At 41.2% G+C, this 20,856-nt stretch overlaps 1 protein-coding gene and 1 long non-coding RNA gene across 6 annotated transcripts in view; one reads left to right on the top strand and one right to left on the bottom strand.

Moving 5' to 3' along the window:
• The window catches only part of LOC147182316 (uncharacterized), a 38,208-nt gene that overhangs the window by 13,844 nt on the left and 3,508 nt on the right, over positions 1-20,856 (top strand). For all 3 annotated transcript variants that reach the window (XR_015095565.1, XR_015095483.1, XR_015095523.1), the window contains exons 7-10: positions 1,080-1,244; positions 6,539-6,603; positions 11,548-11,725; positions 18,743-20,856. The exon at positions 18,743-20,856 is cut by the window's right edge and continues 3,508 nt beyond it. This is a non-coding gene — a long non-coding RNA (uncharacterized LOC147182316). The remainder of the gene's footprint in view (positions 1-1,079; positions 1,245-6,538; positions 6,604-11,547; positions 11,726-18,742) is intronic.
• Positions 1-20,856, bottom strand: part of cacnb1 (calcium channel, voltage-dependent, beta 1 subunit) — a 36,467-nt gene that overhangs the window by 12,825 nt on the left and 2,786 nt on the right. Inside the window, exons 2-7 of one of the 3 annotated variants that reach the window (XM_086077307.1) lie at positions 18,780-18,866; positions 5,765-5,884; positions 4,616-4,738; positions 4,410-4,546; positions 3,752-3,819; positions 2,324-2,484 (exon numbers count right to left, since the gene is read on the bottom strand). In XM_086077307.1, coding sequence (XP_085933433.1) covers positions 2,324-2,484; positions 3,752-3,819; positions 4,410-4,546; positions 4,616-4,738; positions 5,765-5,884; positions 18,780-18,866 — 696 coding nt within the window. Of the gene's footprint in view, positions 1-1,979; positions 2,009-2,323; positions 2,485-3,751; positions 3,820-4,409; positions 4,547-4,615; positions 4,739-5,764; positions 5,885-12,862; positions 12,958-18,779; positions 18,867-20,856 lie in introns of those variants that run through there. The other 2 variants (XM_086076097.1, XM_086076916.1) reach the window with 2 other exon arrangements.

The following is a 20,856-nucleotide window of genomic DNA, read 5'->3' as shown; positions in this document are numbered from 1 at the left end:
ATTATGTTGCTATGTGAGGTGTTTTTTTCCAGGACTCACACCGTGCATAGTTTGGGAATTGTATTTAAAAAAAGTATACATAAGCATGTTTGTACTGAAATAAAAAAAAAAATCTTTTGAGCCTTCAACATGTTTGTATACCCAATGCCCACGCAAAGATGAACCATGCTTTAAGCTTATTCTTACATTGTGACTCATGCTAAAGTATGATTCATCCATATTCACTCTTCAAAAATCCCTTCTTTTTTGCGCACCCCCAGCCCCAACAACGCACCACCACCCAGACTGGTGTAACGGCAGGAAATCCATATTCCCATCACGCCTCCTCTTTGTATTGAAAGGCATTTACCGGTACATTATATTACATAAATCTCTTTCGGCCTCATTTGCATCCACACGAGCTATAAATACATATTTTAAAAGGCTCCTAATGGCTCTCGTCGGCACGGGGCCCAGCGCTGGAGTGGTGTACATAACCGCGGTGTATAAATAGTGTTAGCACAGTGCACAGTGGACTGCATGGTGTCATGTACGGTGTACAGTAACGCTGTCCGCTCCATCGGCGCGCTTACATGCATTTCGACTTCAATGATCGGCTTTGGCATTGAAGAAAGAACTTCCAGAATATTTGCTCTGTTATCGCTACACTCTGACTCGAGTTTGCTAAATGATGACTACAGTATGTGTGTATAGTTTTATACATCTGAGATATGCTAATAATATAGCTCAGGATTATCCCTTCCGTCATTCCGTATGTTGTACAGAATAGTAATGAAGATTTTAGATGAGGTCTAACGGGGGGCATGTTTGAAGCTTGCACTTGTGCACTCACTTTTGTGATGAAGTCAAATTCTTTAAACAGAAAAGATTGCATTAATATTCAAAATTTAACACTTTCAATTCTAGAGAATTCGGAATGCATGCATTTTGGGGTTAACATATAAGTAATGATCATCATTTTAAATGACTATTAGAAGCTCTTGCCCTCGTATAGGATCTCATTTGAATTGACCAAACGTCGTTGCCACTTAGAAATGTTACTGCAGAGATATTTCTGTCTTGTTATTACGTTCAAACAGATCTGCCTGTGGAGACTGTGTCTCCCACTTTCGTCACAAATGGAGATGAAGGCGTGTCGGGACGCATCAATGGACGAGCACCTGCGGCGTCGCCATGGCTGCAAGGAGTCGCGTGGTGCTGGCATTTGTCTGTGTTGGGATTGGGAATCACTCCTTATCCACTGAGTGAGTTTCTCGTTTTGTTCTGCTCGGGAATGTATGTCTTGAGAAGTCGTCAACAACTGACCTAACAACTCATTTAAAATATGTTCCATTCCTGGGGTATTGTTTTATTTTTCACATGCAGTTGTGTGACACTTATAATCACTGTAACATGCATGACAATTTCCTTTAGTCGACCTAAAGGCGTTTCACATTATAGGTTAGCATTAAAGCAAGAGGAGTTTCATTAATTTGTAGTTTTTTTTTAACATTTCAGTGTTTTAAGGTATGTTTTAGTAGCAGTTGCTTCATAATTACAGTAGCATCTATGCTAATGTCCATTAGCCAATGTATGGGGTCAGATTTTCATTACTATACAGTTTGTTAAACATTTCAGTGTTTCAAAATACAATCTTTAATTCTCTTTTGTGTCACAGAACTGTAGTGAGAAAGTAAGAACAAAGGAGTATTTTAAAAAGTACTACTAGTAATTAGTAATACTACTCAGCCATACTTTTTTTTAAGGGTGTTTTAAGAAGTTGAAATGTGTTTCGAGCGTGTCACTCTGTAACTGCGTTTTACCTGTGGGTGGGTCTGGAATGTATTCAGCATGATAAACGGGGGTTCACTGTTGAGTGATTAGGGAGTACGGATCAAGTAATACGCTAAAATGCACCCCCCTCCTTCCTTTTTTTTTTTTAAATCTCTGCAATGAGACAGAATATGTTAGTCCGGTTAGGAAAGGAAAAACGCACTCACCGACTTCTGTTTCTGTTTAGCTGGCCCGCCTACGAAAGCATTCCACAGAACATGCCAGAAGACACAAAAACACACACAAGAGCACGGTTAGTCATTGGCAGGTTAGAATCGAGGTGAGGGAGTGTACCACCACCGGGGGTACAGTTTATAGCACCTTCCTATTAGAGTTTCAGGCAGCTGTGTGGTGTTAGTGGAGGCATCTTGGAAGCGTTATAGGCGGAGGGGACATGGGGGGCAAATGCAGGCAGGTGGGAGGAGAAAGGGGGGGAGGGGTGTTGGCCAAGGCGAGAAGCATCCCGGACCGTCCCCACCCAAACTCCAATCCCATCACTTCCTAGTGTTACCTTCTTAAAGAAAGGCAGCCGGTGCGTGTTGGCCTGAGGCGAGGTCACGCTGCCGGACATGCCCTTGGGGGAGCGAGGGTCCCCCTGCGATTCAAGGAGCTCCTCGGCATCCAGGTCCAGGGGGTCAACGTCATCGGTCACCGTGGGCATGTCCACGTGTGCTGATTGGTATGGGGTCAGGGGGGTTGGGGGTACGCCAAGGAAAAAGAAGCCAAAGAGCAGAGAGAGCGACAGAAATAAGGAAAGAGGGGGAAGATAGAAGACGAGATGTGAGATGCATCAGAACGGAAAACGCGGAGATGACATTGACAGGAGTGTGAGGAAGAAAATGCCAGATTGTCACGAGGAAGCGCAATGCTGCATGAATGCTGAGAGATGCTTGAAGAAGGTAATGAATCGAGGACAACAAGCATTCCGGACATTGCACAGACTGAAAGCTACAATAATTTCCGGTAATTTGTTCATGTGGTGTTGTTGAATAATATATACATAAACAATTCTCTGTTCACGAGTTTCGAAAGGCCCGAGTGCCGAATAGAATCTTGCTTGATGGAATTTGGCTGGCCAGGATGAGGATGCATTTTGATGGTTAGTTTCATGCAGTAAAATGAAACGATTTTTTGTGATTGTGCCATTATAATTTGCAATAACATTGATGGACTGATGCTCACCTAACCGAATTGCCGAAGAAACAAATTGATAACAATACCTCACCATTTATAAAGCATACAGAACACGTTAGCGGCTGGAGGTTGTATCCAATTTCATGTTATTGTTTGTGGTAATGTTATTACGTAAGGTTGGAGGCAAAAATACGCATAAAGGATCACCCGTTCACAAGTGCGGTTGGGATTTGAATGGCATGTTGAAAAGAAAAGCCTTATCTTTGCTGATAATCGTCTCTGCAGATGTTGAGATGTTCGGACCAACAAAAGTAATAGCTCACTCTTCCTGATTGAGCCTCGCATTTTGCTCTTTCATCAGGTTCCCAATCTGCTGTGCCGCTATTATATACAATAAAACGTGTCAGTAAAAAGATGGGAAAACCCCCCAAAGAAGATTGTGAGTTACCGGTAATACTAAATGCAAAAGAATGAGTATTCTAACAATAGTTAATATCATGAGCGTGAATGCCTGTCTCAGAATTCGCACTATTAAACGACGTGATCTTTGATGTGGCAACAAAACAGCAGAGGAGAGCCTTAATTAAGGCAACAAAAGATGAGCGACGTGAACAGAAAACGGCGACAGAAGAAGGAAGATATCGAGGAATAGACGGGGGTCTTTGTGTCAGAACCACATGATTTAACACGCGGTGGGAAGATCTGTTTCCAGACAGAACCGCCCTAGAACACGTGACCCGGTGGTCCGCTTATTGATGCTCAGTTTGGCTGTTATGGAAATTTACACACATTTTCTTGACCTCACCTGTGCCGGGTGGGGTGGGCCTGCGCGTTCCCGTGGCAACATCCAGGCTAGAGCTTCCTCCGGATTTACTAAGAGTGAACAAAAGGACATACAATAGCTTTAACGACCACTTTTTGGTGTTTTGCAGACAGGCAAGTCCGAATTTAAAGCTGTGTTGCCTTCAGTGTAACATTTTGCTGTAATATGTTGGGCAGAAAGTCCGACTCGACAGACAATGTATGAACTTTTGCTTCAAGTTGGCATGGCCACTTTAGAGCGCCTTGTTGTCACAGCGTGTAAAAGCACCAGCCCAGTGGATTAAATTCCCACCACCAGAGGTTTTAGGCAGATTTACGATAGCTTCTTAGGAAATGTTTCTAGTAATTCAAATTAGTATCACCTTTAACCATAGCTATACTGATAACCTGGTATCCTGTTTCATTGCAGCTCATCAACTCGTTAGTATGGGTAGGTTTTACCCCTTTGTTGGAGCAAAAACATTGACCCAATATGTCAGGTCAAATCCTCAACCCAATGTGCTAGCTAATAACCCAGTGTGTGGGAGGAGGAAAACGGTATAATTTATTTATTTATCAATGACTGTCAATTACAGAATTGCAAGTGGGTCTGGAACATAAATTCACCATATATTTTTTGGTGTATTTTTGCTCATGCTGACCTGGAGCTGAGTCGGTTCTGCCTCATCCTCTGCTCCTGTAGAAGCCGGGTGTTCTCCAGCTTGACCGGGCTCGGGATGAAGCCCACCTCACAGCCCTCCTTTACCAGACGCCCGATCCACCAATCGTTGTTGTATTTCTGCATGCAAAAAAACAGCCAGCCAGGCATTACTAGACGATCCCCCTCCACAGGATGGTGCAAACAAACCTCTTTGATGTGTAGGAAGTCTTTGGCTTCGAAAGATATGGCCATGCCTTGCACAGGAACGTCGTCGCTGGGGCCCGGGTTGTAGCCCACGTTTGTCCGCACGGCAAACGCAACCGGTTTGGTCTGGACGAAAATAAGAAGCGTTCAATAATGGCACAGACATACACAGAATGGCCAAGGTGGCAAAAGTACTCACACTCTATACGTAACAACATTCTGAAACAGGACCTGAATAATATGGAGTATTTTTAAGTTTGATGCCAATTCCGACATTTGGCAAAATACAATTCTGATAACCAATTAATCAGTTGATTAAATTTAAATACATAACGAATAACTTTTTTTGGTCCCCTAACGCTTACAACAATAAAGCAATTAATTACATGCAGAATGTTTGACTGTTTTACAAAAATACTTTGCCCTTTGCTATTTAAAGGATCTTTGTGCAGTTTGTCACTTTTTTGCTCACGACTGCCGCCTCTGGCCCAAAGCGTAACTGCAGCATCTGTGTCAGACTTGTTTATGGCGCACGTGCGAGTACGTCCACGATCTTAAAGCGACAGCCACAGTTGACAAACGAAGACATGACTTCAAATGAGGTCAGAAAAACTCCGCCCCTCCCCTCCCCAAACAAACTGTGGAGTGTGAGGGTCCGCACACTCTACTATAAAGGGAAGATAAAAGATGATGGGTGCAGGCATAGTAAAACAGCCAGGGTTCTTTGTACTCATCTGGGCAATGATGGGGCATACATGATCTAGAAAAAGCTTTAATATTACCTTTTTAAACGGCACAAGGCACCTTTAACTTTGGAATTTAATATTTTTTGCCTTGGGGGGGGGGGGGGGTATGTTTAAATGTCAAATCATTAAAAGAGCTAATATCGGCTAATTAATTGGTCAGGCCCTATTCTTAACTAGAAAAGTAAAAAGCACAAATTAATTTTTACATACAGTATACTAGTCGGTTTTGATAACTCGGCAAAATAGAAAAAAAATTATTCAAATGATACAATTTTCCCTTAACACAATTGTAATCTGTGTTACAACGTGTCATCCTCAGCGAATGCTGAAAAAGGTAACACATCAATTTCGACAAATGTAAAGAGTAGAAGCCGAGTAAAGATTAAAAGTCAAGCGGACTACTGACCTTTGCTTTCTCGAGCGTGGCGAGGGCCTGCCTATCCGCCTCCTTCCTCAGGGCCTCGGGATCCTCCTCCAGGGACACATCAGAGTCCGACGGCCGGCTCGTGTAGGAGTCGGCCGAGCCCTGACGCACAAGCACAAGAGTGTGAGGGATGTTCCGTGTGCTCTTTTGCACTTTGGCCATCTTTTCCAGTCTCCTGCCTAATTGTATGTCCATGTCGAGAACACTACGTGGCCTACATCGTCGCTCATATTATTAACTGAAAGCTGACTCACTGTAATTTGAGGTGCTTTGTCCGCACAACAAAAGGTAGAGTCAACCATGCAGATAAGCCATCAGGTACACACCATCACTACACACACATATACACGTAATGGCCCAAGGACTGGACATTTCATTAGGTAGACCTGCACACTCTGCTGAAAGCCAATACAAGAGCTGTATCAATAAAGTGGCTTTCTCAGTTATGTAGGGGAAACAAAATATTAAAAACCCATCTCAATAAGTGCAATCCAATTTATTAAAAAAAAAAAAAGTCATACATACTCAGTATATGTCAACATAATAATTGTTTAGGTGTGCCTAATGAAGTGTCCAGTGAGTGCATATTTTTCATGCAGGGTAACTTGACTCCCCGCCACTGACCATATGCCCATCCCACTCCAAACGTGTCGACCCACTTCTGCTGCAGCGTGAACTTCTACTATGCTGTGTTTAAGAGTCTAATTTATATAACGCCACTCATTGTTTTTCTTCTTTTTTTTTCTTTCATTTTAGGCCCCCAGTGCTTTGTAGGTGGTGCTGACAAGAGAGCCGACAGCTGAGTGCGCCAAGCAGAACAAGTGAGTCATGAGGTGTGGGCCTCCAAAATAGAGGTGAGAGCGCACAAAAGATGACATAAGCCATATGTAACCACAATGAACAAATTCCCTGCCGGCAAGTCATCCACACGTGTCATATTTGAAATGCCATCTTCAATGCTGTGACCACAATGATGTTCGATTAGGTCCGTGTTTTCAGGTCGATACTGTGCTACATTGAATTTCGACTTTAATTTGTGCTGTGTTGTGACCAAACATTAATCTTAATCTGCATCTACACCTACCAGACTACCTCCGCAAAAAGTGAAATCCACGATATCGATATGTTTTTATAGCCTTTACGGCACTTATTTTTTAAGGTCTTTAAACAAACTTTAAAATAATCCAAACACAGAGAGACCAAGAAGAGCACTGGATATTAAAAAAAACAATGACATGTACCGATCCCTGGTTTTAGAGTAAACAAATCCCCTTTTTCCAAACTAACATACTTAACTTATCTCACAATATACATCAATAATCATGTCTAAACATACATGATAAAATCAGCCAATGCTTTCTGTAGACGTAAAACGCAGGATGATAGAGGATTGCAATGTTCAATAAACTCTAATCTCTTCAGCAAAAATTAGGCTTCTCTTGAAACTTCTCTTGTCTTCTCTACTCCTTTCAAACTTCTCTTGTCTTCTCTACTCCTTTCAAATTCACACAGCACACAATCATGTGCTGCCACCTATTGGTTAAGAGTGGATTTAAATACTAAAATAAGTAACAACATTTTGTTATGACTGGAAAATTAAATCCGCTAAATAGCAGGACACCTACCCTGAACACACAATGGAGCGGGGTTTACAAAATGTGTATACAATTGAAATGAATTAAAATTCCTTAGATCTGCCTCAACTAACAAAAAACAAAAAAACAAAATTAATAGAGAAATATTATTGTATTGTAAAAAATTAACATATAAACATAATAACAATAAATAATGAATAAACTGGTTTTGTAAGGTGTAATGAAGCAAAAAATCACAGATGCTTTCTTTACAAAATCTTTTATTGTTTTGTAATGTCTTATACTTATATACAATAATGTGCTACTTTTCTTTATTAAAAACCTCACCCCCAAAATGTTGTACATTGAGGAGGTGAGGTGGGGACTTGCAATGAATTAATGGCACTTTGATTCATTTCAATGGAGAAGATGGATCTAATTTATAGCAATTGTGATCACAGTCCCAGAACGACTTCAACTCATAATATCGCACCAACTGTATTTGGGACTAGGCACTGGAAAGAAACAAGCACCTGACATGCTTTTTGCGTGTGTACATACTATTAAGTGTGGAATGGATTTCTGTATGTCTGTGTAAGGCATGAGTGTAAAAGCATTGTTATTATAATGAGGAATGGGATCCGAGTCCAAACAAGTTATTGTATTGGCAGCTTTGAGGATTTGGTTACTGGATGCTTCGGGGATGCTATAGGAGGCAAAAACAACAATGTGTGTGTGAGGAGTGCTTTCGCATGTGTGTATGTTTGATGTTCCGCGCTGCCTTTCATGACTATCCTCATCTCTCTTTGTGCAATTCCCAACCAAACGACAAACACCAGAGTGTTGATTCTGGCTCAGCCACCTGTCGCATTGTGCTGCTCGGCAGACTTGCATGTAGACACTCCCTGTTGCCGGGGCGACGGCACCCTCGCTAACTCCCGGTGTTCCTCCACACATACATGCTTAGCCACACACTGTCCCCACTTCCTGTTGCATCTCAGCGCATGTAATGAGGATGGCACCAGCCGCCCTCGCTGACCAGCCCTGACTCATCCTCTGGGAGCATCCCGACCATACGGGAAGTTCAACGCAGATTCTAATGGCTGACCTCGGACCAAAATAAAAGGCCCTGGGATGACGTCTGAAATAACTGACAAATGTTTGAGTCATGCAGCTTGTTGAGTCGTGTAACACCAAAAAAAAATGAGGCTGCTGTCCAGCCATCCATATTCTAAAGCAATAACTTCAAGATCACTTCATGAAACACTGCCAGCCATTTTAGAGCGTTTTGACTTTTTCAAGACCCACAGGATATTCTGGTAAATTATTATATATATATATATATATATATATATATATATATACACACACCAAATCTACCAAAAGAAAGAACAGACTCTCTACTTTAACCAGGAAAAAAAGTATTCTTCCTTTTTACGTTCTTTTATTATCAACAGTAGAACAAAGGTACGTTGAACAAATTGCAGCCGTTTCTCCCAGCTGATTCACAAACTGGGCTGATCTCATATCAATGATGCATTGCTGCCATCTACTGGTGATTGTTTGTCACTTGAGTTGTTTCTAAGTTTGAAATTTCCAATGGAGCAGCATTAGACCCTACCCCACCCATCCCCAGTGAAAAATGTAATTAACAAGTAAAGTACTAGGGATAGTAAGATAGTGATCGAGCCAGCATATGAATAGTGAAAATATGCATACAAATGATGCCCACTGAAATGCAATTGAGAAAAAAAAAAACATCATATCACTTTTTACCCCCACACGCCCACCCCTACAAAGAAAGCTGATAAACATTAACTCTCCTACCCATCGCTTCCCAAAAAGTTCAAAACCAATATTTTTTAAATATTGCAGTTTTTTTTTTTTAATAAATCACATGCACAGCTATGGACAATTTTGAGTTTTCAATTAACCTAATTTGCATGTTTTTGAGACGTGGGAGGTATCCGGGGTGCCTAGAGAAATGAGAAACTCTATTGGATACAAAACAACAAAAGCCTCCAGGAACTCAAATCAACCAATCAGACGTTAAATCTTCTTCTCTCTCCCCCTTTCGTCTTCTCACCCTCATGTCACTGGGGCTGTGTCTCTAATTTAGCCGCTTGCTTCACGTCGCATACAGCTCCCTGTTCAAAATAGCTGTGGGTCATGTGACAGCTGAACCGGCTTGCCATTGGCCGCCGCCAGGCTTGAGACCCCCACGGTGTCATAGTAACCACCTCAGCTGCATCCGTGTGGAGGAGGAGATGGGAAACTTGAGGATGGTGGTGGATGAATTTGAATGTGTTTGAAATAATCAATCACACTAAATCTGCTTTAATGGCCTTGAACATTAACATAGTGGGAATAATCCAGAGAATGGTGAAAAAGGGAGGTGGTCTGTCAGACGAGTTGCATGCATTGTGATGCATTCGCACCTTCTTAGCAGTGATATTGAATAACTGAGTGGGGGAGGGAGACCGCCAGGCTCAGCAGAGAGGGCACGGTGGCAAATGGACTAGGGCTTTGGCTAATGAGGGTCGAGAAACATTGTCACTGCGCGACAAGGAAAAATTAATTCACGGTACCTATGGGCGCTTTCTCCGGAACCTGAAGAGATTGATTGGATTGAAAGACTAAAGGGGACAAGATGAGGCACTGCCAAGGAACCTCCCAAATCCACCTCTATAGATCTCTACATCGTTAAATATTTGTTTCCTTCTTGTACAAAATACGTTACAGAGTTTAAGGTACCTGGCAGTATGCAAACTGGGTTATAAAGCCAAGTGATTGTCTTATTTCTGGTCTGGACAAGCCCAAAAGAAGGAAGACATTTGATCCAAGTCTAGAGCAGGTCTATAGTCTTTTAGTCCATGTTTCAAGCCTTAAGTAATTTGGTCCGTTTTAAGCAAGTCCGAAGGCATGCGATCCAGACCTAAATTTATTTAATCCAAGTCTCAAAGCTTTTGGCCCAAACCCAAATTATCATAATTTATCCCAAATCTAAATCATGAGGTCCAAGTTGAAGGCTCCTGGCATTACAGTCAGTCCTGTTAAAGTTTTATGTCATTTAGTCCAAGTCTTTTGGTTTTTGATCTTGCAGTCTTATATTACGTCCAAAGTTAGTTTTGGAGGCATTAGGTCCAAGACTAAAGTCATTTAATCCCAGTCTGGAGGCTTTTGGTGTGAGTCCAAAGCAGGGGTCACCAACACCGGTCCTCGAGTGCACCTATCCAGCACGTTTTGGATGTTTCAATCCTCCAACACACCTGATTCCTAAAATCAGCTCATCAGCAAGCTCTGCAGAAGCCTGATAACGATCCTGATCGTTTGAATTAGGTGCGTTCGAGGAGGGAAACATCCAACACATGCTGGATAGGTACCTTCTAGGACCAGAGTTGGTGATCCCTGGTCTAAAGCAAGTCCTTAAACAGGGGTGGAAAAACTTGTTCCTCGAGGGCCGAAGTCCTACAGGTTTTGCAGGTTTTCCTCTTCCAACACAAGCTGATTCCAATCAACAGAATCGTTATCAGGCTTATACAGAGCTTGCTGATGAGCTGATCATATATCAGCTCTGTTGGCGAAGGGAAACATCCAAAACCTGCAGGACTCCAGCCCTCGAGGACCAGGTTTACCCACCCCTGTCCTAAGACACCAAGTCAAGTTAAAAACATTTGGTCAAAATGTAGCATAATTTAGTCCAGTCAATGTCATTTGGCTTAAAGGCAAACCTTCAGTCATTTCCATAGTCCGGGTCACACAGCTTTTGGTCTTACAGTCATACAGTAAGTTGATTGGCCCAAGTCTAATGCAACTATGAAGTCATTTAGTCTTGGTCTTCAAGCTCCAGCGTAAAGTTTGAAGTCATTTATCATTATCAATATTAACAATCATGCAATCAAAGTCTGAAACTGTCATTTAGTCCGAGTCTGATAATGTTTGGTCCAAATCTCAAGCAACTCAATTACGAATTGATGTTAGTCATCTTTAATTCTGTTTTCTGTAGAGTACAGTCCAAAAATGAATGCCAGCAGTGAGGCACGTGATGCATGGTTTTAACACAAGGCAGTCGTCCATAGAGATGATGATGATAGCCACTGAACGCAAACACCCACGTAGGGTAATTTGCTGCCATGATATTCAAGAGCAAAGTATTCTAAAGTAAAAACAACCTCTTTGTTTTGTGCTTAGAAGTGGTCCGAATGACAAGACTGGAGTGCCTGGATGCCACACGAGGAAAAAAAGCAACCGACAAAAACTAATCGCGTCTAAAACACAAGGAGAGCGGCTGAGAGCAGCCATCTTTATTTGCTCTGTCACAACGGTGCCATGGCAACCAAGTCTGAAGGGTGTGGAGGTCACTGGAGATGTGAGTCATGTGTTCAAGTTTGTTTCCTTTTTTTCCATGAGAATGCTATAAATATGAAAACATAATTTCATTTGCCACTTCTTTACAAACGTCTACTATTTACCATGTAATGTTTAAAAAGCTGTATCCAAAAGGCAAATAAGGTTACAAACTATTAAAAACTGCTCTTGAATGATGCAGTATACTATAGTTGCACACCACGGAAAAAACACAATAATATATTTATTATTTTTAAATTGACAATGTCAATAAAAACTGAGCATTATTTCTTCTGTACAATTTTGGATGCAGCTACAGTATCAGATATACAGATATAAAGAATTCATAAAGCAAATGCATTGTATAAAGCCAAGTGTAAAAGCATTATTAAAGCACAATAGAAAGTGATTTAAGTTGTTAGTTGTAAAAGTGTAATTTGGGGGCAATTTGATTTGTGTTTTAAAGCAAATACAACATCAACTGAATCTGTAACATCCAACTTTCATTGAAGAAACTAACAAATTCATCTTGCAAAGTAGGAAGATTACCTAATTGTGAAATTGTATGACTAATTACTTTGACATGACATTTATCAAGTATATATTTTTATAATTCAAGATTTGTAGGAAAATAATATTAGATTGCATACTGATCTTAAATTAATTGTGTTATTAAAATAAATAAAATATAGACCATTCAGTCTATGAATATAAATTCAATGTAAAATGAATTGAATGAATAATTTAATCGGTTTAGTTTATGATGCTTTTATTACAAATGACTGAAGTTTCCACCCAAAAAATCACCACCAACATCCAGATTGGTTGGATCGATGCATAAACAGAGTGGAAAGTCTCCCCATGAAATGGCCACAGTGCCAAGCCGGAAGGCTGACTGGCCAGTGCGCATAGCACTAGACACAACCATTGCGACTGGAAGTCTAAATTAAAAACACAGAGCCGTCCCAGCAGCTGTGGTACACCCAAAATGGAATTACAAAGCCAGCCGCTGACCCAGAGTTACGGTGCCATCAGGAAGCAGTGGGGCAAATTGATATTTCCAACCCGAGTTGCTTCATATAAGAGCAAAAAAGGCACCCGCCAAGGCCTGGGCACACACACGCTGTTAGTCCAACAAATTCTACAACATTCTTCTTACCACGGCGGGCCGCTGAATCCGCTCAGTCCTCTCCATGTCTCCTTTGCCACACTCTCCTCACCACGGCCGACCCAGGGGGGTGGGGGGAGGGTTAGTGCCGGAGTCCACAGACCTTGTGTGTGTGTGTGAAGTGGCAACTCGTGTGTGCGTGTTAGTTTGACAAGTGTACATGAGCAGAGAAATCCAGAAAAAAGTGCAGTGTGTGTGAGAAAACCAGGAGACGTTCTCTTAACCTCCAGCCCCTTTGCGCCCACCCCACCGCACTCGCCCGTATACCTCCACAACCCAAAGGAACGTGAACCTTGTGTAAAGGAAGGGAACTGGAGCCAGTGGGATGGGGGTCGGGTTGCAGGACTTGTGCTACATTTGCAAACTGGGGAAATATATTTAGCCGCGGGCCCGGCAGGAACAGGGACGTAAGTGCGCTGAGGCCAAGGAGGAGGCTTGGTATGCAGCCGTCAGCCATCCAATGCCCCAGCTGACGTTGGATGGGATGGGGCAGCGCCCAGGGAAACCCCCCTCCCCCCTGCAGCTCACTCACTCACTCACTCTGCTGCTGCTGATCTCTTATGGACACACACAACCCTGTCCAGGACCACTTTTAAACAACTGGCTGCAGACAAATTCCACAAATAAGAGACTAAAGACCATTGGTTCAAATCTGGAGACATTTGGTTGGAATCTGAAACAATTCTAAAAAGCAGTTGATCGAATTGATTTTTTTGTAGTCACAATCCATAGTCACCTGTTACAACTCAAAAGTCATATGGCTCAAATCTTGAGTCTTTAGTTGCAAGTTGTAAATCCAAGCCATTTACCGTAGTCCAAAGTGTGCCCCAAGTCATTTAAAGCTCTTAACTAGGGGTGCACCGATCACAATTTTTTGGGCCAATCACCGATCCTCCATCTTTAAAAAGTCTGACTTGACGATCCTGATTTATGATGATCCTGATTTGTTCCATAACCAACAGCATACACCTTCAATGTTCCAATCTTGTTTTGCTGTAAAACATTGAACAGCGCCCGTGAAACAATACAAAAAGCAAAGCCTATTAGTCATCTCACAGCAGAAGAGGACAGTGGCGGATTTTTTCAGACCTCTGCGGAGGGAAATGCTATCGGTTGACAAGATTGATTTTATTTTAAGGGATCGGCCGATCACCAATCACCCAAATCAACGTTCATCTCGGGGTAAAATGTAATTTTGTCTAAACTTCAGACAAAGACGTGATAAAACTCATAAATCATATAGTCCCAATCTAAATCCAACTCTTAATCCCAAAATCAAGTCTTCAGACATTAGACCTAAGTCCAGGTCTAGGATAGGTCTTAATTTAAGAAATCCAAATCCCAGAACAAATTCAAAGTCCTTTGTTTAAAGCAAGTGGTCATTGTTCAATTTCAAATCCTAAATCATCTGGACCAAAACATCAGGTCTAAAGCAGGTCAAAAGCCATTTTGTCCAGGTCTAAACCTAGCTCAGGTTCTAAGCAGTTTTTTACAAGTCTAGAGCAAATCTTTCATTTTTTGGCCCAAATCTAATGTACGTCTTAAGTTATTAGGCCCAAGTCAAAAGTCTAACGCAAGTACCAAGTCATTTAGCAGATGTAAATCAAATCATCTAATCAAATATAAAGTTATTTCAATTTCGAGTCTTAAGTCAAGTTGTCCAAGTCCAAAACTTTTTGGGTGCTGTCTAAAACAGGTCTTTAGTCCAGCTCCAAAAAAAACCTGAAGTTTCAAGTCATTTATACCAGGTCCAAGTCCAATATAATCTGGTTTTATTCTAATGGAGGTCGAAAGAAAAAAATGAAATGAAATGAAATCTACAGCTTGGATTGGTGTCCACTAGAGGGCAACCTGTGACCCAATCAGCAGCCACCCATAGCGGATGACAACGCAGTCAGCAGGCGAGGGTGAAAGAAGGGAGATCTACCAGTTGGTCTTACTTAGTAGCAACTGGGGCTCTGCTGGGATTCACGTGTCACCACTGACAACAGCACCCTGCAACTCTATGGACCAGTGGATCTCAAACTCTCTTCCTTCTATGTTGTTGGTGGTACATGTCAGCCAGTGACGATAAATATGGAATTTCAACAATAAGTGGGTTGGAACGTTGAAAACAGAATTCCTATGTCATTTAGGGGCGACTGTAGTAATTGTGTTTAATTGGTGTTGATGGGTCCTTGGAAAATGTTTTCCCCTGTGAGAGGTCTCTGACCACAATAGTTTTGAGAACCCCTGCTTTAGACATTGCATGCCAAGACTTGATTTGGTCTAACTTCCTTCCCCTGCATTTATGACTGAGGCTGAAACTAAAAAACTAAAGTTGTCACCCTTCAGAGAAGAGTGTTCTTAACAACCAAGCGAAATTTGAATATCATAAAAGAAATATATACCAAGTATTTCAAATGAGGCTTCAAAATCGTGCAAAATCCGGCCATCCACTTTGCCCTGGAAAACTGTTGGCTTGTCCGCTGAATGCGCTTAAATGACGCTCCATTGAACTGTCGGCTGCCAATCAAATACCACTATGTCTAAAATATTTTTTTATGTTTAACCCGTGGACGTTATTTTGTTTTGATTAAATTCTTGTAATTTTTGCCAAAATCAGGGATTTCCTTTGAAGTGTGATAACTTAGTCATTTATGAATATTTTTTTCACTTTCAACCGCTCAAAATGTTCACTGGCATCAGACCTATCTATACATATATAGTTTAAAAAAACGTCTTTTTTTTAATGTCCTCTATGGACAATAATAGCAGTATTATGCTAATAGCAAGACTAACTATGCTGTATATAGATATAAAATAAAAGACTAATTTGAATATTTCATATGACATAGTTAGAGGCTCAAACAAGTCCATAAGTCATAACAATATAATTTTTTTATGCATGCCCAGTTTTTACACAATGACATTTTTCTGCATAAAATTCTTGTAATTTTGTCCCAAATCAGGCTTTTCCTTTGAAGTGAGATAACTTAGTCATTTATGAATATTTTTTTATATAGTTGGAAAACAAATCTAACGCAGTTTCAGGGCTGCTGATTCTGGCTACTGCGTACAGGGTTGCCCCGGGTTTAGGAATGGGATGGGGAAATAATGTGTGGCCACTTAGTGAGTAGGAGACCATAATAGTTTTTAATTGTTTTTAGAGACACTCACTAATTTCTTTGCCCTGATCGCCGTCATTTTCATCATCCTCTGCCTCCTCGTCGTGTCAGGGGAAGTCAACCGTCTATTAACACAGCGGCACATACCATTCAGCCTGTGGCTCACAGGACAAATATTTAAGCACATATTTCCTGCTAGCTATATACCACTGCTGTGCTGTACGCAACACAAAATACATACCAGTAAGAAAGATGCATTTTTGCGTGTAGGCATAGCTAGCTAGCTAACTACATGCAGTAGCGGTAGAAATTATGGACTGCATCGTAATGTGTCACTGGGCTACGTTTTTTTCTATGGAAACAAATCTGGGAAACTGAAATGGTGAAAAACTGTTTAACATTACACTGTATCATCACAAATGAGTATGACAGACTTCTCAGTCTTTGCGTGTTTTTAGCAATTATCTTAAAACATGTATTTAGAAACAAATCTTTGAATTCACTGTACATGTCTTGTAGTAAAATTATTCTTAGTCATAAATGAATGTGAATGGTTTTATACTATCGGTGTATCGGTAGTACAAAATCACATGCCCTTGCATCCACAGTATGTCATTGCCGAGGAAAGCGCAGCACACATCAGCAGCATTTGTGGCAGACAGTCATCTTCATCGTGTTTTTGTTGAACTTGACGCGCGAACGAGGCTACGCAAACACGTAGGCCGCGGTGGCGCCCACGCACAAAAACAGAGCGTCGTCTCCCTCGCATCTCCATCCCACTGTGGCTTCGCACACGGGGAGATTCAGTGGCCTGGTTGCCATAGAAACCAAGCCCCGGTGTACCAGCCAGCTCCGCCGACGGTTGATTTTGTGTGTGTGAGTGTTTGAATGAGTATGCTCATGCGTAGGTGTGTGTGAGACTATACAGTAAAGCCTATACGGGGCCTGGCTTTGAGCAAAGAGAAATGGAAAATGGAGTGAATGTACACAACCTATAGGGTGTCTACAAGCGTGGTGGTGGTGTTTTCCATATGAAAAGACAGGGAGTCAGGTGCATGCCAAAGCAACAGGTCCCGCTATAAACCAGAATGAACAACTCTCACATGTCATTCGATTCAAGTCTTAAGTCATTAGTTTGGTTTGGCGCCAAAAGCTCACATGAGGTCACTCGATTTGAGCCCATGCCAATATCCAAGTTAATTAGTCCAAATCAGTCCAGATCTAAAATGTCTAATCAAAGTCTAAACCCAACCTAAATTCCAAGGCCTTTGGTCAATGTATTATCAAAATCCAACTAAATGACTACAAGTAATGTAGTCAGAAAGTCACCAAATCAAAGTCTAACACCAAAGTTTACAACATTTAATTCTAGTTCCAAACAAGTCTGAATTAGTCCAAAATAATTTCATCCAAACCTAAAATCATTTGCTAAAATAGTCCTAGTCCAAGTGAAAAGCAGGATTTAAATAATCTGGCCCGGTTTAAAGGCAACCTACGCTCCAATTGAGTTCAATTAATATAAAACATGTATAGAGCTATTCATTTGCAGCCTAAAATCATGTGGTCTAAGTCTAAAGCAAAATCTGTAGCCGTTGCTTCAAGTCTGATGAATCAAGAAACATAGTCTAAAGTGTGGCCAAGTCCAAATTCAAAATAATGCAGTCCGAGTAGGGCAGGTCAAAAGTAATTCTAAAGCCAACATAAGTTAACTTGTCTAAATCAAGTAATAAAAAATCTGTACTAAGTTATTCTGTTCTAGTTAAAAATAACTCCAGACTCCTTCGGTCAATGTCGTTAGTTCTTTGGTCTAAAGAAGATTCATTTGGTCTAAGTCTAAAGGAAGTCTGTGGTCATTTGGCCAAAGTTTAAGAAAGGTAGGCCCCAGTTTAAAGCAAATGCAAGTTTTTGTCTTGATGTCTTAAACTGATGTCAGTTTATATTGTAAATCCAATTCAGGCTCAAAATACTTTAGCCCAAGTTGAAATCATGATTAATTAGTCATTCAGACCAAAGCTCAAAGTGAGTTCACCTAAGTAGTCTAACGTTATACATTGTATTTTTTCTGATCCTTGATCCCAAGTCTGAAGCAGTGAATCTTAAGTCACTGTGTCAAGTCAATTAAGTCTCTAGCCAGTCTAAAGTAATTTAGGGCCAAGTGAAGCCCCCCAAGATCTCATCCAAGTCAAAAGCCAAACTTAGTTCTAGCTCATTTGTTCCAAATCTTTCGCAAGTTTCAAGTCTTTTAGTCCAAAACAAGTCATTGGGATTTAGTCTGTGGTCATTCTATCCAAATCTAATTCAAGTCAACACTCATCTGGTCGTGGTCCAAGTCATTTAGTCTAAGTTTGAATGGGCTCTTTGCACAGCTTAATACCACTCCTTTATTTCCTGTATTTCATGAGTGGACAAATTGATTAATCCAGGACAGGTGTGTCTGGCCATTGTCGTCGTGGTTACTGAGGTCAGGCACACCTGGATTCATCAGATTGTTCAATCATGAAAGACAGGATATGAAGGCGTGGTATTGAGTTCAGGAAGTAGTGGATTTGTGCAAAGAACCCATTAAAAGTCCAGACAGTTGGTCCAAGTGGTCTTGTTTTCGTTTAGTCACGATGCTCTCAGTACTTTGTCCCTAGTCTCGAGTGAGTTGAGGAAGCATTCGCAGATTAAGATCAGTGTTATACCATAGACAAAGTTGCAGTTTTTGCTGTTGTTACATTGGTGCAACCCCTTTTACTTGACCCTGTGATGTGATACTCAACAGGATAAGGGTCCAAGTAGCCAAGCGAGAGGAATGTTACCTGTCGGACGAAGCTGTTGGACGTGGTGTCGGACGAGGTGCTTCCGTCGGAGCGTTTGAAGCGGCTCTTCCTCTTGGCGTACTTGCCCTGCGGAAAGTGAGAAGGGCGGGTGTGAGTTTGAAAGAAAAAGAAAAGTTTGCCTCCACACAGCCATTTATCTTAACAGATTGTTTTAAAAGCCCCGGCCGCTGTACGCGATGGAATCATGGATAAGGCGACATTAGCCTGGGAGGGAACACACACACACACTTAATTCACAAGCAGCCGCGGCGACTCCTCATTTTTCATGTTCTGTTGCAACCCTCTAATCAGATTGGCGGACCCCTGCCAAATGGGTTCTATCCGGGTTGGGCAGAGGCCGCTCATTACATTAGAAGCCCACCGTGCCCACATTGCCATGGTTACGCAATGCCGACTAATCACGTTTGTGTTGAGATAGCCTGTTCTTCTTCTTCCTGTGTGAAGAGAAGAGCTGATGCATCAGAACAAAACGCACACACGGGAAATCCGCCCATTTTTATCTTCCTCGGGGGCTGCCATTTTACGCTCACGTTTGTGAGGTAAGCCCTGAACAACTGTGATGTCATTTTCAGCCAACAGCAAGTGGCAAAATGGCCGCCTCCTGAGATGGAGCAACATAGGAGGATTTTGCTGCTTAATTCATATTCCACAAACGCAATATTAATCAAAATGCAGTGCTTTAGACTAGTGGGGGCGCATACAACATATTATCGTAAAAAACATTTTTGGGTTGACTTCCCCTTTAAATAATGATTCAATTCAATTGTATTGCATTATTTGCATATAAATAAATATTCTCAAAGGTGAATGCAATGCAATGTAATGTGAAATACAACTCAACTGTACTAAATCAAAGTTATTATTTTATTTTACAAATGCATGCGGGTGCAGGTTGTATGCACCACGGAGGCAATGTAGCGATGTTGCGGCTCCTTCTCAATGGGGAGGAAGAAAAAAAAAAGGGCGGGCAAATGCCAGCACCAGGAAGCGCAGGGGGCATCTTGTTGGTAAATGTCCCACCAGATTAAAAGAAGTGTATAATTAAAGAGGAAGGGAGTAGGGGTGTTTATTCAAGTGGAAGCCTGGTGGGGCTAACTTCATTTCCTGGCTCCGGGTGATACCTTCAAATCAATGCGATTAGTTGTATCACAGTTAGCTTTAATTCCTACAATTTGAAATAAATGTAGATGCATCGTTGTCCGGCGACCTGAATCAAGCTAAGTGCTCCTTTAAAATCCACATGTTGACCAGTGAGCTTCAAAAGATCAATTGCAATAACACTTCTTCTTTTTTTTGACACATAAGATGTCGACGTAGCTTAAAACACTCTCTCGACATATTTTCCTGTTAAAAAGATTGGAAATGGCATTAATATGATACAGCCTCCTTAAGAAAACAACAACAAAAATTCTGTTGTTGTGTATTATAACAAGGAAAAAGAGCATTCCATAATACAGTATTGTATTTCATAAAACGTAGAGTAATGACAGATTTAAATACAATTATAAATAAAGCTCACATTTTTAAGACATTGTACATTGCTCATGTACATTACTCAGCTCATCAGTACAGCACTAATAGTCATTCTTCACAGAGGATAAAGAATACAGTGGGTGGTTTCCGTCCACCTATTTTTATTCGAATTTCCAAGAATTGCGAAAAAGAAATGGAATGGAAACGCCAGAAATTCGCAAAAAGGCCCAAAATTCGCAAAAAAGTTTTTACGCTTGGAGGGGGTGGTTTTTGAAGCGTATTTGGCGATGGAAACAGGTTTTGCGAATAAGCTACAAGATCGGATATACGTCGCACGTTTTGACCAATACTACGTCACACGCTCGTTTGTAGTCACATTAACTGGCAGATGATAAAGTAAGATATGTTTGGGGAGACGAAGAAACACGATTATTTCTACATTTAATTAAAGAAAAAAAAACATTAATGCAATTTTAGATGGCTTTATTAACATCAGCTCTCAATGTAACGACACACTTCACTTACATGCGGCAGGAAAGCCAACAAGACAAAACTACATCCGTTCCGTCTGTCAAAACCAACA

Source organism: Leptonotus elevatus, chromosome 1 (assembly GCF_054856555.1).
Source record: "Leptonotus elevatus isolate MCC_2025b chromosome 1, RoL_Lele_1.0, whole genome shotgun sequence".
Taxonomy (NCBI): Eukaryota; Metazoa; Chordata; class Actinopteri; order Syngnathiformes; family Syngnathidae; genus Leptonotus; species Leptonotus elevatus.
The sequence above is the reverse complement of the archived record's forward strand: the minus strand, read 5'-3'. Positions and strand labels throughout refer to the sequence as shown.